The sequence below is a fragment of the Saccostrea echinata genome, unplaced genomic scaffold (genome assembly GCF_033153115.1).
Source record: "Saccostrea echinata isolate AGI-Se365-2 ecotype Australia unplaced genomic scaffold, CSIRO_AGI_Sech_v1 ptg000030l, whole genome shotgun sequence".
Taxonomy (NCBI): Eukaryota; Metazoa; Mollusca; class Bivalvia; order Ostreida; family Ostreidae; genus Saccostrea; species Saccostrea echinata.
In genome coordinates, this window is record NW_026889779.1 from 28,720,902 (window position 1) to 28,747,922 (window position 27,021).

Genomic DNA, 27,021 nt, shown 5'->3' on the forward strand with positions numbered 1-27,021 from the left:
CACAAGAATTCTATTCAGGTGGCTTGCTTAGTGGCATTAAAGAATTGATAAACGACCGTGGTTTTTACAAAACAGGAGATAATATTCAGTGGATGAAAATCTGGCCCGAAGAACGCGGGGGGGGGGGGGGGCACTTCTTTCTGGGTGTAGTATGTCGCTATAGTAAATTTTCATTTAGATGCTGGTTTCTCCCCTCTACTTTTTGTTACTGTCAGGTTGAGCACTGGCAATTTCCAGGATTTAAAAAAAAAAAATTTTTTTTTTTTTTTGGAAGGTCCCCCTCCCCCAGCTACGGGCCTGATTATGCATGTTTGAACGGTAGTTTGACGGTCCACCTTTGTAAGCTGCTATTTATTTATTACTGTTGTCTCTTTTTATAATTATTATGTTTTGAGCGTGGTCTGCTTTTGTTGTGTTCTGTTCCGAATTAGTTTTAATACGACATACCTAACAGCGGAAGAGATTGTAAAATTTAAATATTCCGATTCCGGATTTTTAAGCGTCAATTTCGTCGTTTTTTAATTTCAAAATTAGCCCTAATAGAAAAAAAATTAGTTCCGATTTGAAAATTTCAATTTGGTACAGTGTTCATAATTCAAACCAAAATTACGTTCTCTCCCCTATCAACCGGATTGATAATTATATAGATAGATTATCCGGATATTTATCGCTTCCCTTTAATTTTTGCAATCACCGGAAGTACTATGAAGAAAACAGACCCACATGCACATGTTGATGTTGACAAGAAAGTTGTGTACATTTTTATTTAAATCTAGCCATGGGAAAGAAATCGAAGACAGGAAAATCGCGAAAGGATAAATTTTATCATCTTGCTAAAGAAACAGGTAACATATCGTTTCATCTTAATTTGAAATAATGTTGATTATAGTAAGAAATTCATCAGGTACAGTCCAAAGACTATTTCTACCTACGTAGCACAGCATAGCAAAATACAAGGTGTTAATTTGAAAACTTTTACCAGGGTGGAGAATAGAGAAGACATGCATGAAAAATCATCCCAAAAATATTTAATCTAAGAATGCATGAAGATAAGTTTTAAAATTGATACAGATATCTAAAAATATTTTATCCTTCACTACAAGAAAATGAAACTAGATGTAGATTTTGATGCAAAATTTTTCGGCGAAAATTTTTGTTGTATTCATTGTCAGTGTTACTGTTCCAGTGTTAAGCCACGAAATGCAAATAAAGTAAAAAGTAGGTAAAAATAGCTACCTTGAGTAGGTTTAAATACCTAGGTAACTATAAGTAGCTACGTAGGTAGAAATAGTCTTTGGACTGGACTTGTTCATGTATTGGCTGAAATATTGTTGATAAGTAAGGAATTCATAAATTTGCTATCCTGAATACTGTTGAACCTTTGTGATAAAGGTGATGAGGTTAAATTTTTGAATGAAATACATTTAGATTATCATATACAGGGGGAACCAAATGCTTTTAATATATGAACGGTAGACTTATGGAAATGCAAGTAGCCTATGACATCAATTGGTGTCACAAATGCCTTGTGCTGTCTGATGTGTTTTTGTTTGTTTATTGTTTAACGTCCCTCTCAAGAATTTTTCACTCATATGGAGGCACCATCACTTGCCGGTGGAGAACTGCAAATTTTGACCTTATACTCGGCACTCAGAGCCATTGAGCAGTGAGGAATCTTTTTTGTGCCAGCACCTACTGCGACACGGGACCTCGGTTTGAATGATCTCATCCAAAGGACTGGTCTCCAGGTCCCACAGTGGATTCGAACCCGCAAAGTAGAAGGACCAGCTCCTTACTTTGCGACTCTAGAGCAGATGCTCTAACCACTGCGCCATGAGGAAGAGGCAGATCTAAGTTAAATCAGTGTTTTCCCTTTATTTCAAAGTAAAGGATTAGAGATCACATATAACAGGCTATGGGTTGATATTTTTGAAAAATCTCTGTGGACCTTAGAAAAAATAAATTTTTATTTTTATTTCAAAGTGGCATTTTTATCAATTGAAGCACTCAATTTTTCCTCTAGCTGGCTCGTAGGAAAAGCACTGTTAAAAGGTCAAAAGTTTTCAAAGTCAAAAAAGTCAAGTTAAAAGGTTAAAAGTTATGGAGAAAACTTATATATAGGCAGTGTGCCTGCTGTCCAATCCTTATGGAGAAAACTTATATATAGGCAGTGTGCCTGCTGTCCAATCCATTATGTACATGACATATTAAAATGTTTATATTAAATCTAAGTTAAAAGTGACTAGGTATCCAGCAATTAATATTGCAACTGTTGCAGTATCCAGCAATGAATAAACAACCGTGCCTGCCCCATCGGTCACAACATCAACATATTGGAATTATTGCCAAACTGTAAAATGCTCTTGACTTCCATACAGGGAAATTGCCAAGACCTATTATAAAGATGCATAGAATATCATTAATTTTTAAGGGGTAAAAAAAATTAGTAGTTATATAGTTATCAAAGTGATACACATTTTTTCAGTAATTACTGTGGTTAGCAGACAATTTTGTTTGTGTCTAATAACTTTCTTATCAGGTAGTCAACAAGAGTTTCCCTGTTAATTATAACTATAAGCATATGGATATATGTAAATCACATGCTAATACAAATTACTCTTGTAGGTTACAGAGCAAGATCTGCCTTCAAATTAATACAGTTGAACAGGAAATTTGAATTTCTACAGAGGTCACGAGTTGTAATTGATCTCTGTGCTGCTCCTGGAGGCTGGCTGCAGGTGGTTGCTGAGAATACCCCAGTATCTAGTGTCATTATTGGTAATTTATATACATTATCTGTACAAATAAGTCCAGAAATTATTCTGAAAAATTAACAGTGGGAGGCAGCTGAGGTTACTTTTAAGAAACATGTGAGAAAATTGGCAGTGGTTGGTAGCAATTACATGTAAGAAAGTAAACAGTGGCTGGTAGCAACTAGCAATTACATGTAAGAAAGTTAGCAGTGGCTGGTAGAAATTACATGTAAAAAGTTAGCAGTTACTGGTAGAGACTCCATGTGAGAAAGTTAGCAGTGGCTGGTAAAGATTACATGTTCAAAGTTAGTAGTGGTTGGTAGAGATTACATGTTCAAAGTTAGCAGTGGCTGGTAGAGATTACATTTGAGAAAGTTAGCAGTGACTGGTAGAGATTACATGTTCAAAGTTAGCAGTGGCTGGTAGAGATTACATTTTCAAAGTTGGCAGTGGCTGGTAGAGATTACATGTGATAAAGTTAGCAGTGACTGGTAGAGATTACATGTTCAAAGTTAGCAGTGGCTGGTAGAGATTACATGTTCAAAGTTAGCAGTGGCTGGTAGAGATTAGTTGGTCAAAGTTAGCAGTGGCTTGTAGAGATTACATGTTCAAAGTTAGCAGTGGTTGGTAGCAATTACATGTAAGAAAGTTAGCAGTGACTGGTAGAGATTACATGTGAGAAAGTTAGCAGGGGCTGGTAGAGATTACATGTTCAAAGTTGGCAGTGGCTGGTAGAGATAACATGTAAAAAGTTAGCAGTGACTGGTAGAGATTACATGTTCAAAGTTAGCAGTGGTTGGTAGCAATTACATGTAAGAAAGTTAGCAGTGACTGGTAGAGATTACATGTGAGAAAGTTAGCAGTGGCTGGTAGAGATTACATGTGAGAAGGTTGGCAGTGGCTGGTAGAGATTACATGTTCAAAGTTAGCAGTGGCTGGTAGAGATTACATGTGAGAAAGTTGGCAGTGGCTGATAGAGATTATATGTGAGAAAGTTAGCAGTGGCTGGTAAAGATTACATTTAGTCCAATAATGAATTAGATACAAGTACTGAAAGAGAGAATAGAGGTCTAAAATGTATTAAGAATTTTTAATGATTTCTAAATTTTAAAGTATAGGTTGGAGGTGATGATTTTAAATCATATCAATTTAATTATTTAAAGTCATTTGACATGTATTCATATCACCTCTTCCAAACATATATTGATGTTACTTACATGTATATATGTACTTATATGAAATTACAACCAATTTAGAATATGTTTCTGTATGCTGATTTGTGAAATAAGTTACATTGAATATTTTATTTAACCTTAGGTGTTGATTTGGTTCCAATCCGCCCCATTCCAAATGTGAAAACTTTGGTAGATGACATTACTACAGATAAATGTAGACAGGTACAATTTACTTCTAAAGGTTTTCTTCTGCTTTTATAGGATTCTTGGTATAAATTGTCTTTATTGAAATTTTTACTTGGTTGATGAATATTTACTTTTTTTAAGGACTTAAAAAAAGAGCTACTCACTTGGAAAGCTGATGCTGTGCTTAATGATGGTGCCCCCAATGTTGGAAAGAACTGGCTTCATGATGCTTTTCAGCAAGGTGAACTTAATTCAGACTTGGTTATTATGTTCCCCAAACGAAGTTTGGGAACATATTGTTTTTACTCTGTTTCTTCTTCTTCTTATTATTATTATTAAGTCTTCCGTTCACAACGGAAGACTTATAGTGATTGTATTGTTTCTTTTTATTATTATTATTATTATTCCTCCCAAATTTTGTGAGCGCGATTACTCAGAGATGGTTAGATAGATTTTCACAATTTTTCACATGATAGTAGGCTGATATATGAAGTTTATATAAAATTCCGTTTTTTGAAAAATTCACTTCCGGTCCGAAGTTACGGCCGAATTTCCAATTTTTAAATGGACTTTTGTCCGGAATTTTTCTCGGAAACGGTTTGAGGTAAAGATGTGAAATTTACAGGAGTATTAGATCATGACATTCTCTTTGTTTTGAAATTGTTTTCGTGTGTTTCCGGTACTTCCTGTCCGAACCGGAAGTGAATTTGTGTTTGGTCAATTTTCAACTTCTTTGTTTTTTAACATTTTTTCAAGATATTATTATGTATAACAGAGGTTATTCTACAAATACTAAATATATAATTTGTTTTGAAATCAGATTCCACATTTTGCAGATTTTCGGTACCGTCATTTTTCCTAGTTACCTAGTGTGTAAACAATGGGCAAAGAAAGATAACTCTGACTTGTAAGTGAGAATAGAACTTTCGAGACAAAGGCGGAAATAGTATCGATGACGTCAGAGACATATACACTCTCCATATCAAAATATTTAGACGTTCTATATTCACTCTTCTAAATGTAAGAGTACGTTGGTTACCGCTTCCAGTGCATGTATAGTTTAAAGTTGCCAGTGTAGTGTAAGTCTGTATTGACAGTTAATTGATTTACACATGAATATATCTAAAAAAAAAAATAATTAATATATATGCTAGGTACCTAATTCAAGTAAATATATTATAAGCACTGAATATACATTTATAGTGATGGACAGGCATGCAATTTTATCTATCTCGTATAGTAAGTTCAGAATACGATAGTTATAAGCCTTCTATAATGCAGACGATTTATTATTCTCTATGATTTGAATGCGAAATTATCCCGATTTCCGATCGATATTGAAAAATATTACATACACTCAAACAGGAGCTGAGCGATAGAAAATTGTAATACAGTACTGTTTTAAAGCCTTTATAAATAAATTGATATCTGCCACTTAAAAGAAAGAAAATCAATCTATAGATTAGATTTGGTTATTACATGTATATTTGATAAAAAGTTAAATTATTTATGACACATGATATATACTCTATATACCCAAGGAATTATAAAAGATGTGAAAAGACGATTCTTGGATTCTTGTGAAATACTCAGAGTTAAAAAAAAATATGTGAAAACGCGATTCTGTGTGAAATAATGGTACGCTAGGTTTCTTTTGAAAAAAAAAATGAAAAAAAAAATTGCACAGGTCTGTTGATATGTGGGATAAGTATACCTGAATGAACACAATTTTATGCAATGATATATAATTATGTTCATTAACTGACGTCCGTACTTTTCCTTATAATTCATAAAACATAAAACTATCTAATTCCTTTGAAGCCCCCCCCCCCCCCCCCGTCTTGATTAATATTTGGAGACGCTCGTGCAGCTAGGCATTTGAATTATATATTCGTTTTAGATTTAAATCTGGAACATGTGAATATATATAATAACCATTTACATGTATACAGAATTTCATATTCTATAATGGTAGCTTTGTCATTATGAAATGTTCAATTTACGTCTGAGAGAGAGAGAGAGAGAGAGAGATTCCCTCTTAATCCCGATCCTCCTATCCATTTACATAGACCAAAAATTAGTTCTATGTCGGTCACACCCATTCTTTATTAAATGTTTTCTGATTTCATAGTCAGTCATGGTCACATCCTGTATATTTTTCAGCTTAAAAAGTATCACACGAAGTGCAGGTGTGTTGACCTGTCAATCAAAATCACTTGACGCTGTATGCACTGCAGTTAAGTAGCCTGAGTTCGAAATGATATTGAAGTATGATCTTTAAGTAAATCTGATGCAACAAACTTGTGAAAAAAAAAAGAATAAAATAAAAAATAAAATATCTCGGTATTATGAACTTCGATTGTGGGACGTGGAGACCGGTCCTTTGGATGAGATCGTATAAATCGAGGTCCCTTGTCGCAGAAGGTGCTGGCATAAAAAAGATTCCTCACTGCTCAATTGCGGTAAGTGCCAAAGCATAGGACAAAAATTTGCAGTCTCCACCGGCGAGTGGTGGCGTCTCCATGTGAGTGAAAAATTCTGGAGAGGGACGTTAAACAACATACGTATAATCAATCAATCAATCAATCGATTGCTGAAGAATTACTGTAATTGAATAATCTGTCTTATAGGTATGCTGTCAAATCTTGATATTATAACTTTACGAAACTCAGTGACTTTACGTTTAATGTGATACTAACTTAATTCATTATATTTTTTTATAACACCAACACAATTATGCCAAGACATACACACAGTGAAGTTTATGATAGTACGGTGTTCGTTCGTCTGTTTGTTTGTCTTAGAAATGATTGCAAACAATTTTTTTTTTAAATTGGTAATGATATACGTATATCTCTTATAGGTGCCAAATGTATTATGCAAGATTGATAATGAAAATCAAAGTACCTTAAGTACTGAAAGGACTTTTTTTCCAGTTTTTTTTTCTTTCACAGTAAATATGATATGTATGTTCTTTACACAGAAAAAAAAGCAAATTCTCACAGATTTAGAAGAACGGAAGACTTTTTTGTTGCCATGGCAACAAGAGTCTAGTTATTATTATTCTTTTTTTCTACTTTCTTCTCCGGTACTTTTTTGTCCGGGAGTGTTCTCATAGAACCACTCATCCGATTGACATGAAACCTGTTTAGGGTTAATAGGCATGTTGTGTAGGTGTTCGGAACGAAGGTCATTTTGCGCGCACATGCATGCACGTGCGCCCGCGTGCAATGAGTGAAATGACTGATATACTTGATGAAGCCGTAACTTTTATATTTCTTGATGAATTGCTTTGAAACTCAAGATATAAAGATATATTAGTAGTCTAGACAAGATAACATGGTCAAATTAGCGTGAACTCACGCGAATGCACGTGCGCTCTTCTCTGATTGGCTGATACAAAAATCTCAATAATTTCCTTGTTTTTTGACAAAATACTTTGAAATTTAGAATATAAGTATATATTTTAAGGTGCTACAACATGTTATATAGGAAATTTCTTGAAAACACGCGCATGCAGGTGTGCTGCAATCTGATTGGTTGAAACTTTAAATGTCTATAACTCCCTTGGTTTTCAACAAAACAGGATGAAATTTATGATATGGATAGGCACATCGAGCTTCTACATTATGATACTATCAAAATTGAATGCAAGGCCATGCATGCGCGTATGCTGAATTCTGATTGGCTAATACTTAAAGGATACATCTCTCTTATTTTTCAATGAAATTCTTTAATATTTAACACAAATGTTTGTATTGTGAGACACTATAAGAAAATTAATGTGAAAAATGTAGAAAACATGTGCAAGCACATGCGCTGAAATTTGATTGGCTAATACCCATATGGCTATATCGGAGTAGTTTTCCAATGAAATACCCTTAAAAATAAAGTGTCCATCTATATTACAAAAGTATTGTCTAATTTATTGAAGCTTTTGGGGAATGGGGCATCATAAGGGATTGGGGAGCCGTTTGGGGAACATCTGTAACGGTTCCCGTTACAATTAGCACTAGTTGGTCTTTAACATTAACACATGTACAGATGTTGGAAAGTGTTTTGTACAATGATATGTACGAGGGTAGGGATTTGTGATTTTATCGGTTTACTGGTATATCGTAATTTTTTTTCTTTTAAATGACATTATACATTTATTGCATGATAGTGAGGGGGACATGAAGATTTCTTCGCCCATGAAAAATCATATTCCCCGAGGGCAACACCCGAGGGGAATATGATTTTTCATGGGCGAAGAAATCTTCATGTCTCCCGAACATTCATGCAATAAATTGTTTATTATACCGAATCAAGCACAATGCGGGAAATATAAAGAAAATCCAATTAATAAAGTAAACATTTGATAAGAACAATATGAAACAGAAGTAAGTTACACCACTAGTCGCTCTTCATTAAAAAAAAACATTCCTTTGTGACAAGTCGGTGTAATTCACACACCAGTAACATTAAAACCCCACCAATGAAAACACTTTTCTTAATATTTATATTTTACACATTTAAATTGACACAATCAATCAACAGTATAAACAATCTAACTCAGTAGTAAACTCAGTCGCTGCATTGTGACGTCATAATTGTGAAACATGACGTGAAACACAAAGTTTTGTTGCAGGGCAAACACGACGGTCACGTGATTGTCTCGGCCAATCAGATTCTATTTTACTAGTGATTATTTATATGAGGTATAATAAATTAATATGTTGATGGTAGAGATACCTGGCGCAGTCTCAAAATCAGGTGTTGGAATTCTATAATTACTACAACCTGTATGTATTCATTCCTATTAGACCAAGAAAATGTAAGAAAATTCATAGTATTATACACATCATATTTTGATCTTTATCAAGACTTTATTTTATACAAGTTTGATAGATCTTCAGTCAGAAATACGGATATTATGAAAAAATTTTTTATCAGGCTATAGAAATCTGATTGTGATGCCAAATGAATTTTGACGTCAGGCAGAGCAGCGGGTATAAATTGTTGTTTGTGTAGAGCTTAGTAAAACTGAGTAAAACTGTTCAGACAAAAGGTCTTCTAAAGCAAACAAAATGGAGAGAAAACATGTCTAGGGCTTTAGTTTATCATTGATTTAAAGATTATCCAGACAAAGCATTTAACCATTGTGAAAGCAAAGGAGCTAGACAACAATAAGTTATTAAGAACGAATTAACATCAGCAATTCCAAAGTTGGTAATGTACCGAATGATGCACCTTTGACTGTAAGAGATATTTCATGATAATTTGACAGCACACAAGTTTTAAGAATCTAAAGAATTGTTGTTTGTTTGGTTCCTAGAATATTATCAAGTGATGACCAAAAAAAAATTGATGGTTCCTGATTGTTGAGAGATAGTCTAATGCTGAAGTACCTTTAGAATAGCTTTGTGATTATCTCTGCAGTATGCTCTGAGCAAATGGGCATAGGCAAGTTTAAAATTTCACCAGGACTTATCTAATGGTGCTATCAACTAGAAATTTGGCATATCTGTGTAATTAGCTCTTATAAAAATTTTGGTGATCATTAATTGATCTCCTTCTTCTAGAGTTAAAGTAGAAGTCTCAATAATTCCCAAAGAGCCCTCGTAGATGTACAAAGTATTCTGCAGTTTGTGTGAATTCTTTTTCACGTCCATCCCTTCAGACTGTTGGTTTCTTAGTACAGTATACATACAAACTTTTCAACTATTCAGACTGTTCTATGCACCTCATTTGATCACATAAGAATTACCTGGTATCTTGATTAGGGTTCTCCACTCTCATGTATATATGGGTTCAAAGTAAAAAAAGTAGCATTAATTTCCATGTATTGTAGTTATGTATACAATTTTATTTATAATCATAAAAAAATCTATAGCTCCCCCCCCCCCCTTTTCTTATGCATAAATCAATAAGTATATGTCAATCATATTTTCAGAAAACAGCATTATTAAAAACACAAACACACACAAAATGGTTAAAAAATATGATAAATTAATTTTAACAGTATCAAATACCTGGTAACTGTTTCTGTAAAAGTAAGTTTTTGTGGATATCACAGAAATCATAGATTATGGAGATATTGTAGAGAAAATGAGTGAATGAAAAAACATTCCCTGAATTAATCTTTCAGTATAAAGGAAAACGCAATAACATTAAAATTGCTAACTTTCTTTTGATGTCTATGCTGTATATGTGAAAAAAGAGAGAAAACTTTGTTTCCATTATCATGATTATTTTTAATCCCTTCAAAAAAATATGTAACAAATGTAGCCCTTTCTTACAGTCAATCCATAGAAATATTAACTTTACAAAGACATAAAAGCATATCAACTTTTCATTTTGTGCTCAGTCAATATGCTTTTCTGTGAAGTGATATATCTATGGATTGACCTCACATAAGGGCTATACAGTAAAACTTGTCTAATCTGGAAACCACTGGTTCCAAAGAAATTGGCTAGATAAGACAACATTTTCAGATGAGCCTATATTTTAAATTGAAATTAATGAAAGGGACTTAAAAGTCAACATCGTATTAGACAAGATTTCAGAAAACACATCATCCGGATTAGAAGGTTTCATTGTATGTATGTTGTGCCAACGAAATAACATTTCTATGAAATATATATCATGCAAGAAGTTTAATTAATCAAATATTCTGCAATACTCTATGATGTCACTTGAGAGTGAAGATACTTTAATTCCCTTTTTTTATTTCAGGTTTAATATACCTTCATAATGCGAAGTTGGCAATTCAGTCAAAAAATAATAAACAAATCCTCAGGCTTTCTCTCCTTAATTTTTCAAAAGCTCAAGAGTATTTTAATTAGCATGTGACTTTTGGATCGTGGGTTATATTTTTGGTGGGTTTTTTTCACAGAATGTTTGCAGTATTACATTTGATAATTTAATCAAGAGTATAATTATTAATGCTATTTCAGCACAACTGGCTCTACAGGCTTTGAAGCTTGCCACAGAATTTCTAAAGAAGGGGGGATGGTTTGTGACAAAAGTTTTTCGCTCCAAAGACTACTACTCCTTAATGTGGGTGTTCCAGCAGTTGTTTAAACATGTCCATGCCACAAAACCACAAGCATCTCGTAATGAATCTGCAGAAATCTTTGTTGTCTGTGAAAAATTCTTAGCTCCGGATAAAATTGATCCCAAGTTTCTGGATCCAAAGTATGTGTTTAAGGATGTAGAGGATGAACCCAAACCAGCCATTAACCTGATTCACCCTGAGAAAAAGAGGAGGTAACAAAAATAATTCCTATAGCTCATGCTAAGATTTTAGAAATTTTACTAAACAAAGCAAAGGCAGATAATTTTATTACACATAAGTTTCTTCTCTTTGTAAAATTTTCAATTTCAGGAATGTTTTGGTAATTTCATTTTTATTTCTACTATCTTCTTTTAGAAAATTGTCAATGTTCTCAAAAAATTCCATAGCATCATTCATGTATGCATGTACAGTACATGACTGACCTATTATTTGAAGATAAATTACATTTATTTTCACAATTGCACTGTTAATTGTAAAGAATGAATTGTGGAGTATGTTATGGAATTTATACACTAAACAAAATTGCTAATGCTCCGCCAAAGAAAATTCAGTTTTTACTTTTCAAAACATGTTTATGATGTATTTGATATACTATTATGCTACTGAAGTAAAATGAGGCATTTAAATGTCTTAACTGATAAATAAACACAATGCTAACTGAAGCATAACCATTTTATAGAAAAATACAATGAAAATTATGCCCTTGCTTTTTTGGAGAAATATTTTTTATATTTTTCTATTGTGTTTGTGTTCTTTATGTTTTTTACCAATTAAAAACTCAGAAAACAAATTACACCGTTTGTGGCATTTGACCCTAGAAGAGCATGCTAAAGCAATCCGTATGGTGTCTGCAGGGGGGTCCTTTGGAGAAATTTGTGAGAAATTAAAACAATTACAAGATTATTCATTCTGATTCCTCTAGTTAAAAATTGTTGCAAATAGATTAACAAACATGAAAATATGTGCTATAGATAGATAGCCACTGCTTTAAGTAAGCACCAAATGACAATTTCAAGATTGTTCAACAAATTTGGGGCAACCAGAAGTTGGGTGGACTGGATATGAACACCAAGGTACTGGAAGACTACCAAGTGATATGATAGTCAATCACTGTATATTATTTGACTTTTAACTGGGACACTGCTTCTGTTGCAACCTCACTGACCACAATTGTTTATTACCATCTTTATATCTGGGCAAAAACTGTGCGCAGTGTACGTCAGGAAATTTGTTTTTGGGCAAGCAGGTTATTTAAGGTTCTTGTCAGTACACCAAGACATTTGTCAATCCCACTGTATTGGAAAAGATGGCATATTAGGTATACTAGTACTGACATAGGCAAATACTCAATGCACAAATAAAAATAACAAGTGGTGCGTCAGCAATTTTGTCTATTGTATAATGATATTGTAATTTATTATCACCTTAAATTTGTGTAAATTTTGATATCACTACATTATCGCATTAAATTTGTGATAATAAATTCTCATATCATAATATTATCACATTAAATTCATGCTAATAAATTCTTATATCACTACATTATCACATACTGTTTGTGGTTGCCAACATGGGGCAGTGGTTAGAGTGTTTCAATCTAGAATTGTATAACAAGTAGTTAATGTCAGAGATCGAACCCCACTATGGGATGTGGAAGCTGGTCCTTTTTGGATGAGATTGTATAAACTGAGGTCTCATGGCATAGTAGGTGCTAGCTTGAAAGAGATCCCTCACTACTCAATGGCCATAATTGCCAAATGCAGGTCCAAATGCAGCCTTCCATCAACAACTGGTAGTATCCCAACATGTCATAATGAAAAATGTTTTAAGGTATTCCATCCCTAATAGTCTCAGATTCAATGAATTTGAATACATAACAGATGTGTACGGTTGGAATACTCAGCATATTTAGACATAATTTCCATTTATTACTATTAGCATGTAAGAATGGAATGTGTCCTGATTTATGACCTTGACCTTTGTTGAAGAGTTATCTCCCTCTCTTTTTTAAGTAATAAAAATCAATTTTAAAAAATCTATACGGTAAAAAATTGTTTTCAATTGTCATTTTATTTCCAATGATTTAATGCATCTTTCCACAACAGTATTTATTGATATTCTTATTATTTGAATTTTTATTTTAAAAAATTCGCTTGTCTCCATAGACTTCAGTGCAATTTCTGTTAGTTAATTACTGCTTAGTTAATTACATTTTTGAAACTTTCTCTTGGAAAATACTTTTCTACTGTAAAATGCTTTGAATTAATATCAGAATATTTTATACGTGATGGATATTTAAGGATAGAGAATTAGGTCCTATTAGGGATTGAAAACCTCAAGCAGACATGTATTACAATGTATATATTGATCAGTCAGTCTGTCTGTCTGTCAAAGGTCAGGGTTGAAAAACTCTGTGTGAAATCCATGTCTGAAACATAATTTCCCAATGACCATTCACCCATAGATTGAATGTGGGTGTGAAGTGACCTTATTCCAAATTTTCTAGGTCAGTGGTCAAGGTAAAAAATCTATATATTTAGAGTCTTTGTCTAGAGCATTCTTTTCTCTCCTTTTGACCCTTCCTAGTTCAAACTGCACCCACTGCCAATGGGTAAATGGTGTGGATCCAGTGACCTTAGGCCAAGTTTGTAAGTCAGTGGTCAAGGTTATATAAAATATTCTTTGTAAAATCCTTGTTTGTAGCATATTCATGCATAAAGTGTCTGTGAATATGCAGTAACCTTTAACCAATTTTCTAGATCAAAGTTCAAAGTTGGAAAAACCTCTCTGTGTAAAATCCTTTTATGCATGGAGCATATTTTCTCTCTCCTTACCCTGCTTGCCTCTCATTCACAGAGCACCTGCAGGTAGGGGGCATATAGTGAGCCAAGTTTCTTTCTCCTTAACACTGAGACAAAATTTTCCCAAATACAAAACAGTCCTCTCCAATACAGTCCTTTAGATCTCTTTTCATACTAATGTCCTTTGCTTTAAGTGGGGCCTTTTGAGAAGGTCGCTATCTTAATGATGTCTAGTATTGGTTCAAATAAATCAGACAGAATATGAATTTATTATCTCCAAACAGGGATTTTTTTTTTGTGTGAGGTACAGTGTTTTCCCTAAGAACTGGCTACTGGCCAAATTGACCGCTTCAATTGATAAAAATGTTGCTTTGAAATAAACAAAAATTAAATTTAATTGTTGTAAAGTCCACAGAGATTTGTCAAAAACCTCAACCCAAAGCCTGTTACAATTGATCTCTAACCCTTTACTTTGAAATAAAGGGAAAACACTGTATAGGTATTATAAATTATCAGTGGACAGTTACATAGATGATACTACATAAATACACATATTTATGCCCAATAGGACTTCATGGCCATAAAAGTAGTTCTACTGATATTCACTTAAAAATAAAAAAAGTATTTTCTTATAAAAGTTTTAAGTTTGATAATTCTGTGTAAATCAGCTACTGTGTGTTACAGACAGAGAGAGGGTTACCCAGAGGGAGACTATACATTGTTTCACAGCCTGAAGGCATCCGAGTTTATCAACAGCAACAACTACCTTGATCTACTGGCACAGAGCAATGAGGCAAATCCTTAGTTTTATAACAGAATTCTGTGTATTTAGTTCAAATTTGATACTTGATTACTAATTAAATCATTATTTTAAAAAAAAAGCTATTTTCCATTAAAAAGGAAATAGTTTATCGTCATAAGTTTTACTTTATTTCTGTTTTAGGTTGTTATTGATCTTCCAGAAATTGCCAATCATAAAGAAACCACAGAGGAACTGAAGGAGTGTCTTAAAGACATCAAAGTTTTAGGGAAGAGAGAAATTAGGTCAGATACAGTTTATTTTTGTTGAAAGGTTCAAGGTCAATTAGTGTTTTTTTCAAAGACTTTAGGAGTTAACTTTTGTTCTGAGGTCATAGATGTTTTTAAAGGTTTCAAAAAAAGTACATATTACCCCAAAACTCCTTTCCTTAAATGATTAGATATACAGTCAAACCTCGTTATCTCTAACTTGATGGGACCGAGAAAAAACTTAAAGATTTCTGAAGATTCAAGATATCAAGGGTTAAATACATAAAGAATAAGTGGTTGGGACTTCCAAATCACTTTAATATATCCAAAGTGTTTGAGACATCAGTGTTTAAAATATCCAAGTTCAACTGTACATATTGCTTTTTTGTGTAATATATATATATATATATATATTTGTTGAATCTATTTTTCTTAAGCACTTTAAATCAATTACTGTAGAGTACATGTATGTACCATTATGTACATGTTTATGAATAATTTGAGGATTTATATAAAAAAAAAATATTGAAACATTTACATTTGTAGAAATATCATCAATTGGAGGAAGAAAATAAAAAAAGACATCGTTCCAGAGAAAGAGAGTCATGTTCCCAACAAACAGTATGATTTGTCATCTGTTTATTATATGACTTGTCATGTGTTTATTATCTAGAGTATGATTTGCATAGGAATATTTTTAAAGTTGTGAGGAAATTTTCTTTATGAAGACGGTATGAAAATTATCATTATATTTGAGTATTAGTGTGTGAAAAAAGGAAATTTCTAGAAAATTAATTAGGTTAATGGTCAAATTCTATATGTGAATTTTGAAAGTCATATGATAAAAGATGTATATTCAGACAACTTTACCTGATTATTAAAATTTCGAAGTAAATGCAACTTCATAATGATGTATGAGGGATTTGTAATTCTATTTTGATTCACAGAGAACTTGAGGAGAACAGTGAGGATGAAGAAGCACAGCTTGAGGAGAAGTTAGCCGAGCTGAAGGAGGACGAACGCAAGGCCCTCAAAAGGTAGGTCAAGTCCTCAACACAAGGCCCTCATAAGGTAGGTCAAGTCCTCAATATATAAAGTTAAACTCATCTGTGTAGCCACTTGTAAAGGGGTGTTAAAGGGACATGAGAGATGAAATGAGTTGATCTTTAAACTTGCATTTGTTATGTGTTTGCTTTACCATGGAAGAGAATGGATACAAATAAACATTATGAAGGTGCATTGCTTTGAGTGGGAATCCTTTATAACATTTTGTCAAGTTGAAAGACTGTCAAATTTTGCCCCATAAGATATTGTACACTAAAATTGTGTTCAGTTCAATTGTCCTAATCTGAATAAATTTTTTTCATATAATGGGTCACTTTTTCAATGCTAAATGTTGATGATACTGTAGAGTTCTGGCTATTCTTTCTTATATAAAGTTATCTTTTAGGAAGTTAAAGAAAATCAGAAGAGAAAAGGCCAAACTGAGGCATAAAATGGACATGAAGATGGTGATCCCTGGGGATAGACATGACCTCTCAGATGATGTGGCTCTCTTCAATTTAAACAAGATCAAAAGCAGATCTGTGAGTTAAATACAACACATGTATATTCATTATCTGCTAATTTTTACCTATAGAATGAAAGTCCAAAATGTATGTGTATTTCAAATGATGCAAATTCAATATTAAAACTTAGCCACCTTTGAAGTACAATATTCACCTCCCCTTTGGGCTAGGTGAATATTGTACTCCTCAGGTGACTTGTTGAAAATGATAAAAATTCAGTTTTATTGTAAATTTTTAAGTTCATAAATTAATATTGGTTTTACTTTTATTAGAAGATGTGCTTTGTACATGTAAATGTACAAATGTATTACATGTATGTTTATTAATAAGAAGATACAAATGTATTTATACAGTAAAAGAGATAATTTTTGCAGTTAAATATATCTTTGCAATTTGACTCTGAAGGAAAGGTTCCAATTTCTGCATTTGCAATTTTAGTGTTTTTCTTTGATCAGTAAAATCAAAAAATTAGTAATCTTCTTTCTTGCTATTTTGACTGAACCATGTTTCTGCAAAACATTTGACAACACAGAATTAACCCTTTATATGGCATACATATAAACCCCATTTGTGTATCACTTAGCAACTGGCCAGTGTTGAAAAAGGGGACTCTCAGGAAGCAGATGAACTAGCAATGGAAGAGAATGAAGAAGTGGAGGAGGTCGTCAGAAAAATGAGGTCGTACGACAGAGACAGTAAGGAGCACCTAGATGACCTTGACCTATATTCAGATGAGGAGGGGGAGGAAGAGCCGGAGTTTTTGTATGATTCAGCAGAGGATGATTTGTAAGTAAATCTGGTTTCTGATCTGCAGATCAGTTAAATACAATAAATTAAATTTTTTCCCTTGTTGGCAAAATTATATATGCATTTAAATTTATCAAGGAGGCTGGGGGGTCAACAAATTATTACCATCAGATATAACTTATTTTTAGCTCACCTGAGCTGAAAGCTCAAGTGAGCTTTTCTGATAACATTTTGTCCGGCGTCCATCTGTCTGTCCGTCTGTCTGTCTGTCTGTCTGTCTGTCTGTAAACTTTTTACATTTTCAACTTCTTCTCAAGAACCACTGGGCCAATTTCAACCAAACTTGCCACAAAGTATCCTTGGGTAAAGGGGATTCAAGTTTGTTCAAATGAAGGGCCACGCCCTCTTTCAAGGGGAGATAATTAGGAAATAGTGAAAAAATAATGGCAACATTTAAAAATCTTCTTCTCAAGAACCATAGGGCCAGGAAAGATGAAACTCATGTGGAAGCATCCTCAGTTAGTGTACATTCAAGTTTGTTCAAATCATGACCCCCGGGGGTAGGGCGGGGCCACAATGGAGGATCAAAGTTTTACATAGAAATATATAGGAAAAATCTTTAAAAATCTTCTTCTCAAGAACAGCAAAGTCATGATGAGTCATATTTATATGGAAGCATCTTCAGGTAGTGTAGATTCAAGTTTGTTCAAATCATGACCCCAGGGAGTAGGGCGGGGCCACAATGGAGGATCAAAGTTTTACATAGAAATATATAGGAAGAATCTTTAAAAATCTTCTTCTCAAGAACAGCAAAGCCATGATAAGTCATATTTATATGGAAGCATCCTCAGATAGTGTAGATTCAAGTTTGTTCAAACCATGACCCCTGGGGGTAGGGCGTAGCCACAATGGAGGATCAAAGTTTTACATAGAAATGTATAGGAAAAATTTTAAAAATCTTCTTCTCAGGAACAGCAAAGCCCTGATTGATCATATTTATGTGGAAGCATCCTCAGTTAGTGTAGATTCTATTTTGTTCAAATCATGACCCCCGTGGGTAGGATGGGACCACAATGGAGGATCAAAGTCTTAAATAGAAATATATAGGAAAATATCTTCTTCTGAAGTACTGCAAACCATGATTAGTCATTTTGATATGGAAGCATCCTCAGGTAGTGTAGATTCAATTTTGTTCAAATGATGACCCCCAGGGGTTGGATGGGGCCCATTTGGAGATCGAAAGTTTTACATAAGAACATATAGAAAAAATATTTCTTCTCAAGAACAGGAAAGCTATGTTTAGTCATATTGATATGGAAGCATCCTCAGGTAGTGTAGATTCAAGTTCAAATGATGACCCCTGGGATAGGGAGGAGCCACAATGGAGGATCAAATTTTTACAAAGGAATATATGGGAATTTTTTTTTAAAATCTTCTCAAGTACAATAAAGCCATTTGTTATATTGACATGGAAGCATCATCAGGTAGTTTAAAATTCAAGCCCCCCCCCCCCCCCCCCCCCCCCCCAGGTAATCTTTTCAATACTGAACTGATTTGCGCTTTTGCCTAGCCAATGTGCTCAGGTGAGCTACGTGGCCCATGGGCCTCTTGTTTTAGATGTGATATTTTAAGCTGTTAATTGTCATTTGGCAAAGCAAAAATTCATGCATTTTAGTTTTAAAATTTGATCATTTTTGTATATCTTTATATGGAGCTCTTCTTCTAAAGGAGATCAATATAGTCTAAAAATGGCCACGACCACCCAGCCCTCTTAAATAAGGCCAAAAGATAGTGAATGCTTTAAGATCATGCACTAAACATATTCCAGTACAATATTTCACAATTACTACAATGGTGATTCTGTAACTATAGCCATTTTGATCACATTGTGTTTTATCACAGAGAATTTGAGGAGGAGGAAGATGGAAATCCCTTAGTTGTCAGTCTACAGGACAAAGACAGCATGACTAAAAACAGGTCCAAGGCATGGTTCAGTAAGGTAATATATTTAGTTGTCTGTCTACAGGACAAAGACAGCATGACTAAATATAGGTCCAAGGCATGGTTCAGTAAGGTAATATATTTAGTTGTCAGTCTACAGGACAAAGACAGCATGACTAAATATAGGTCCAAGGCATGGTTCAGTAAGGTAATATATTTAGTTGTCAGTCTACAGGACTAAGTCAGCATGACTAAAAACAGATCCAAGGCATGGTTCAGTAAGGTAATATATTTAGTTGTCAGTCAACAGGACAAAGACGGTATGACTAAGAAACAGGTCCAAGGCATGGTTTAGTAAGGTAATATATTTAGTTATCAGTGTACAGGACAAAGACGGTATGACTAAAAAACATGTCCAAGGCATGGTTTAGTAAGGTAATACATTTAGTTATCAGTCTACAGGACAAAGACGGAATCACTGAAAAACAGGTCCAAGGCATGGTTTAGTAAGGTAATATATTTAGTTATCAGTGTACAGGACAAAGACGACATGACTAAAAAAAGGTCCAAGGCATGGTTCAGTAAGGTGATACATTTAGTTGTCAGTCTACAGGACAAAGACAGCACGACTAAAAACAAGTACAAGGCATGGTTCCATAAGATAATATATTTAGTTGTCATTCTACAGGACAAAGCTTTGTAAATAACATGAATTTAAAATTGAGCACATTTTGATATTTGTGAATCACATGATTTCTGTTATGTATTTTCCACAGAGTTGCAATTTCAGCCATGTTTTGAAATCTTCCTTCTCAGTACCTACATGATACCAAGACATAGATATGTGATATTTTACACGTAGTATTTTTTTTCTTAAAAAAAATACAATAAATACAAAGAGATTGTTTACAGGAGGAACAGACCATGCTCATTGTTATATTTTCTCTGCAGGCATCATTTGCAGGTATAGAGGATGATGATGATGAAGACATGGAAATTCAAACAATGGCTGCCAACTACAAGAAAAAAGGAGGGAAAATTGTGGGTCAGTTTAAATTTTGTGTTTTTATAGAAATCAGTAAAATACACTGCTGTTGAATGATTAAAAGAAAGCCTTAAATTAGATTTATTAGTTCTCAAGGGTCCAAAATGTTTTATTCATCGTAAAGTACATTAGTTCAATATCAAGGATATAGTGTTACCTTATGGGCCACAGTCAAGATCAAATTGTGAACCCATTCTCTGCGTCCAGTATTTTCACTTCAAGATATTACACAGTAAAACATGATTATAGCAAACATTCTTATAGTAAATTCATGATAAGCATGAGGTGATTTTCATTCCCCATGGTTTAAATGTTTATTCTGAACTTAATAGTTATAATGAATTATGTTTATAACAAATCAATATTATTTTCCCCCGGCACTTTACTATAAGTATTTTTTGTTGTATATATTTATATCACTCTTTTGTAGATGATATTGACAGTGGATTGTCAGAGCAGAGTTTTGAATCTGACAATTTTACCAACACTAAATTAGGCTCTAGTAATTCAAGTGATGATGATGATGATGACGAAGATGATGATGATGGAGATTCATCAGATAGTGATTATGACATCAATGAAATTAGAAATAAACAGAATATTCAAAATGGCAAGCCCTCAAAGAAAGGAGGATTTGAAGTTGTTCCACAAGGTTTGTTTTTCAAAACAATTGAACTTTAATCTATTTATTTAGATCTTCAGTATTTTCAGGTTTTTCTGTTGTTATCAGTAACAATCTAGAAAAAAAAAATCACATATCTACTTTTTTTGAATGAATGCTCAGAATCCTTCTTTAGGCCTGGATGCATCCTTTCTTGAAATTTCAGTGAAATCCTTTTAACTTGTTAGCTCACCTGAGCCGAAGGCTCAAGTGAGCTTTTCTGATCATTTTTTGTCCAGCGTCCGTCTGTCTGTCTGTCCGTCTGTCTGTCTGTCTGTCTGTCCGTCTGTCTGTCCGTCTGTCTGTCCGTCTGTCTGTCTGTAAACTTTTAACATTTTCGACTTCTTCTCAAGAACCACTGGGCCAATTTCAACCAAACTTGACACAAAGTATCCTTGGGTAAAGGGGATTCAAGTTTTTTCAAATGAAGGGGCACGCCCTCTTTCAAGGGGAGATAATAAAGAATTAGTGAAAAATTAATAGCAACATTTAAAAATCTTCTTCTCAAGAACCACAGGGCCTGGAAAGATGAAACACATGTGGAAGCATCCTCAGGTAGTGTAGATTCAAATTTGTTCAAATCATGACCCCCGGGGGTAGGGCGGGGCCACAATGGAGGATCAAAGTTTTACATAGAAATATATAGGAAAAAACCTTTAAAAATCTTCTCAAGAACAGCAAAGCCATGATAAATCATATTTATATGGAAGCATCCTCAGGTAGTGTAGATTCAAGTTTGTTCAAATCATGACCCCCGGGGGTAGGGCGGGGCCACAATGGAGGATCAAAGTTTTACATAGAAATATATAGGAAAAAACCTTTAAAAATCTTCTTCTCAAGAACAGCAAAGCCATGATAAATCATATTTATATGGAAGCATCCTCAGGTAGTGTAGATTCAAGTTGTTCAAATCATGAACCCCGGGGGTAGTGCGGGGCCACAATGGAGGATCAACGTTTTACATAGAAATATATAGGAAAAAACCTTTAAAAATCTTCTTCTCAAGAACAGCAAAGCCATGATGAGTCATATTTATATGGAAGCATCCTCAGGTAGTGTAGATTCAAGTTTGTTCAAATCATGACCCCAGGGGATAGGGTGGGGTCACAATGGAGGATCAATAGTTTTGCATAAGAACATATAGAAAAAATATTTCTTCTCAAGAACAGAAAAGCTATGTTTAGTCATATTGATATGGAAGCATCCTCAGGTAGTGTAGATTCAAGTTTGTTCAAATGATGACCCCTGGGAGGAGCCATAATGGGGGATCAAAGTTTTACGAAGGAATATATGGGAAATTTTTTAAAAAATCTTCTCAAGTACAATAAAGCCATATGTTATAATGACATGGAAGCATCATCAGCTGGTTTAAAATTCAAGCCCCCCCCCCCCCCCCCCCCCCCCCTGTAATCATTTCAATACTGAACTTATTTGTGCTTTTGCCTAGCCAATGTGCTCAGGTGAGTGATGTGGCCCATGGGCCTCTTGTTTAAGTTCTTAGAGAAACCAACAAATAAACTATATGAAAATAGAATCTCTTTCCAGCCATCATGTTAGAAGTATTCAATTATATTATTCTTCAGCTATTGAATGTTATGTATAATTATGTATAGATCTAGTGGAAATGAATGAATTAATGAAAAATGTTCTACTGCACAAGTGCAGTACAATCTTGCTACAGTGTTTTGATTGATTTTTAAGATGAAAGTCTTCCCAGACTAGATGCAGTAGGTATGGCTATTGGATCTCAGATAGTCCAATCCAGAAAGAGGAAGAGGGAAGTCATAGAGGGAGGCTACCACAGGTAAAACTATGGGAAATCCATTAAACAGAGTAAACTGTATCAAATTAACTGACTAATTATATTCTTGACAAGGTGATTTGTCAACCAGGATATTGATTTATACAGAGAATCTGCATTATTAGCAGTTTGCATCCACACAGTTTTGTCGGTAAATTTTTGTTTTGTCAATGCTTCACATGATAATACTGCTCTTAAAAAACTAATAATGGATACAGGATCAGTACTAGGGTAATATACTATAGGATATTACAAGGTTATTAAAGTTATATTCACCAATGTAAGTTCAATAACGCCTTTAGTATATAGCTTAATCTTTTTCCATTGATTTGATTTTAAATAACTCAAAATTCAAGAGAATTTTTCAGTTTCAGTATTTAAATTAAAACTGTGCAAAATCATTGTCTGTCCTGGAAGTGTTCAATATCACATCATTCTAATGACCCTATTAAGTGTTATGATTTGCTTATTGAGGGTGTGTGTTTGGTCAATAGGTACTAAATTATTCATTAAGAATTGCAGTTTTGTATGAAAATTGAACAAATCTTACTTAGCTACCAGCCTACCACTACCCATCATAAATATTGCTACTGAGTGTTTGACCAGATGACATTCTTTGTTTACATTGAGGCGTTCCATATTGAACACTCGCATTGGATTGTTTCGGAGCATACTCGTATACGTATTGCAAAGTCAGCATTCAATAAAACGCTTAGATATCAAACGCTAATATTCTCTAGACTTTTAATAGTTTTTTTTAGCTCACCTCGAGGAAGTCGAGATGAACTTATGCTATACCCCCGGCATCAGTGTTAGCGTCGGCATCCCAGTTAAAGTTTTAGGAGCAAGTCCATTCCCAAGTAACTATAAGCCCTACCTGGACCAATTTTGCATGGATGATGCATCTAAGGATGGACACTATCACACTTGCTTGGGATGCTGGATCTGACCTAGATTTTCCACATGAGTGACCAGGTTAAAGTTTTTGGAGCAGGTCCATTCCCAAGTAATTATAAGCCCTACGTGAACCAAACTTGCATGGATAATGCATCTAGGGATGGACACTATCACACTTGCTTCGGATGCTGGATCTGACCTAGATTTTCCACATGAGTGACCAGGTTAAAGTTTTTGGAGCAGGTCCCTTCCCAAGTAAGTATAAGCCGTACCTAGACCGAACTTGCATGAATGATGCATCTAGGGATGGACACTACCACACTTGCTTCGGATGCTGGATCTGACCTAGATTTTCCACATGAGTGATCAGGTTAAAGTTTTTGGAGCAGGTCCGTTCCCAAGTAATTATAAGCCCTACCTGAACCAAACTTGCATGGATGATGCATCTAGGGATGGACACTACCACACTTGCTTCGGATGCTGGATCTGACCTAGATTTTCCACATGAGTGACCAGGTTAAATTTTTTAGAGAAGGTCCATTCCCAAGTAACTATAAGCCTTACCTAGACCAAACTTGCATGAATGATGCATCTAGGGATGGACACTACCACAATTGCTTTGGATGCTGGATCTGACCTAGATTTTCCTCATGAGTGACCAGGTTAAAGTTTTTGGAGCAGGTCCCTTCCCAAGTAATTATAAGCCCTACCTGAACCAAACTTGCATGGATAATGCATCTAGGGATGGACACTACCACACTTGCTTCGGATGATGGATCTGACCTAGATTTTCCACATGAGTGACCAGGTTAAAGTTTTTGGAGCAGGTCACTTCCCAAGTAACTATAAGCCTTACCTAGACCAAACTTGCATGAATGATGCATCTAAGGATGGACACTACCACACTTGCTTCGGATGCTGGAACTGACTTAGATTTTCCACATGAGTGACCAGGTTAAAGTTTTTGAAGCAGGTCCATTCCATTCCCAAGTTACTATAAACCCTACCTAGACCAAACTTGCATGGATGATGCATCTAGAGATGGACACTACTACACTTGCTTCGGATTCTGAATCTGACCTAGATTTTCCACATAGTGACCAGGGTAAAGTTTTTGGAGCAGGTCACTTCCCAAGTAACTATAAGCCTTACCTAGACCAAACTTGCATGAATGATGCATCTAAGGATGGACACTACCACACTTGCTTCGGATGCTGGAACTGACTTAGATTTTCCACATGAGTGACCAGGTTAAAGTTTTTGAAGCAGGTCCATTCCATTCCCAAGTTACTATAAACCCTACCTAGACCAAACTTGCATGGATGATGCATCTAGAGATGGACACTACTACACTTGCTTCGGATTCTGAATCTGACCTTGATTTTCCACATGAGTGACCAGGTTAAAGTTTTTGGAGCAGGTCCATTCCCAAGTAACTATAAGCCCTTCCTGGACCAAACAGGGATGTACAGTAACTCACCTGCTTCAGATGCTGGATCCAACCTAGATTTTTTACATGAGTGAATTTTAGCCATATTTTAACCAAATTAGCATGGATGATGTATCTAGGGATGGATACTTTCAGATTTGCTTTGGATTCTGAATCTCACCTACATTTTCCAGAAGAGTGACCAAGATAATTTTTTTGAGTAGCTATATAATATTATGGCCTGTTATGATAAACTTTGTATAAATGTTGCATATAAGGATGATTCCAGACTTGCTTTGGATTTTGGAACTGACCAAAATTTTCTTGAGTAGTAAAGAGGTTAAAAGTTTTTGAGCAGATCTATTTCCAAGTAACTTTAAGTCCTACTTAAATCAAACTTGCATGGATATTGATCTTTGGATGTACACTAACTGGAAAAAAAATTTGATGTGAAATTTGCATTACTTATAGATAACATTCGTCGAGGTGAGCTTCGTAATCTTTGATTACCTATGTTTTAATTACAAACTATTTATTAGCTATACAAAAAGATATTCAAGATGTACAGTATATCAAAATTAGCGATATCGAGTGTATATATTCAGTTGTGTGTTAGTTTGATGAACTGAGAGAGGGCGAGAGAGAAACTGCCTACTGAAGCAAGGAATTTGCACATAAAAGTACAGTCAAACCTCAAATCTCCAACTCAATTGGACCAAGAAAAACTTGATATATCAGAGTATTTGAAATATGGAGGTTAAAATACATAAAGAAAAGGCAGTTGAGACTTAACCAACTTCAAGATATCCTTGGTATTTGAGATATCAGTGTTTGAGATGAAGTTTAACTGTATGTTCAAAAGAGTGTCTTTTACATTTGTTTCTATTTAGTTAGAACCAATATGTGAAAAGAATTTAATCATGGGTTAACTTTTTGCAGGTACATGTTTAATGATGACAACCTTCCAGACTGGTTTGTTCAAGATGAATCTAAGCACTGTAGAATTCAACTCCCAGTCTCTAAGGTAAACAAAAAACCCTGTTATTTATGGTGTCTCTGATTACATTATGTATACCCATATCAGATGTTCTGTGCATGTGTCATTAAACAGGGAGAGATTGAAGAATATAAAATGAAAATGAAGGCACTCAATGCAAGGCCAATAAAAAAGATTGCCGAGGCTAAAGCCAGAAAAAAACGGAAGGTATGATTCATTTTGGAAACGAAGTTTGCTTATGAGAATCACAAATTAAAAAAATGTTGTAAATATAGAGAAAGCAATTCTTTATGAAATGAAACTTTTTATTGGTTATAATTTGACTTGGATCTTGTTTCTTTCAGGAAGTGAAAAAGTTGGAGAGAGTAAGGAAGAAGGCTGAGGCGATTTCTGATACAGCTGATATTGCTGACAGAGATAAATGGATGCAGATTAAACAGTAGGTTTTTATTTTTAAAAAAATCCAGATAATTTTTCAACCCATTCAGTTTTAATTAGTCTCATTGCTAGACTGGTTAATAAAAAACATGTAGATATCTATTTTTTCCCATAAAACATAGATAAAAAGTGATATACCCATAAAGACAACAGGTGTTGAGGAGACCTGTTTTGTTCCCCTTCTAGTAAATGTATCCATGCCCAGGCAAACCATTTCTAGATAACACATTACTTCTTTCCACATATTCTAGGTAATAGTATATTGATTCTCTATTACAGAATTTACAAGAAAGCTGGTTTACTGTCAAAGAAGAAGAAAGAAATAACCTATGTGGTAGCTAAAAAGGGGACTGGAAAAAGAGTGAGGCGCCCACATGGGGTACAGGGGCCCTTTAGGGTAGTCGATCCCCGAATGAAAAAGGACAATGTTAAAGAGAAAAAGTCTAATAAAATGAAAGGAAAAAAAGGAAAAGCAACTAAAGGAGGAAAAAAACTGGGAAAAAATAAAAGATAG

At 34.4% G+C, this 27,021-nt stretch overlaps 2 protein-coding genes across 2 annotated transcripts in view; one reads left to right on the forward strand and one right to left on the reverse strand.

Moving 5' to 3' along the window:
• The window catches only part of LOC133197641 (cysteine sulfinic acid decarboxylase-like), a 246,247-nt gene extending 220,427 nt beyond the window's left edge, over nt 1-25,820 (reverse strand). The window contains exon 1 of the mRNA XM_061333758.1: nt 25,809-25,820. The gene's annotated coding sequence lies outside the window, so the exon portion shown is untranslated. The remainder of the gene's footprint in view (nt 1-25,808) is intronic.
• LOC133197640 (pre-rRNA 2'-O-ribose RNA methyltransferase FTSJ3-like) lies at nt 739-27,021 on the forward strand. Its single transcript, XM_061333757.1, has 19 exons — nt 739-845; nt 2,626-2,778; nt 4,071-4,150; nt 4,256-4,355; nt 11,053-11,365; nt 14,660-14,768; nt 14,919-15,019; nt 15,530-15,604; nt 15,931-16,020; nt 16,434-16,569; nt 17,135-17,337; nt 19,201-19,297; nt 20,191-20,284; nt 20,715-20,936; nt 22,647-22,749; nt 26,012-26,096; nt 26,184-26,276; nt 26,414-26,508; nt 26,787-27,021. Exons 1-19 carry the CDS (start codon nt 779-781, stop codon nt 27,019-27,021), a joined length of 2,451 nt encoding a protein of 816 aa, XP_061189741.1. The 5' UTR covers nt 739-778.

Bases quoted from the DNA above. Each gene is read 5' to 3' on its own strand.
- LOC133197640 (XM_061333757.1), top strand. From the start codon at position 779: ATGGGAAAGAAATCGAAGACAGGAAAATCGCGAAAGGATAAATTTTAT. The intron at 4,356-11,052 runs GTGAACTTAATT...ATGCTATTTCAG, and splicing joins TCATGATGCTTTTCAGCAAG to CACAACTGGCTCTACAGGCT. The intron at 22,750-26,011 runs GTAAAACTATGG...AACTTTTTGCAG, and splicing joins ATAGAGGGAGGCTACCACAG to GTACATGTTTAATGATGACA.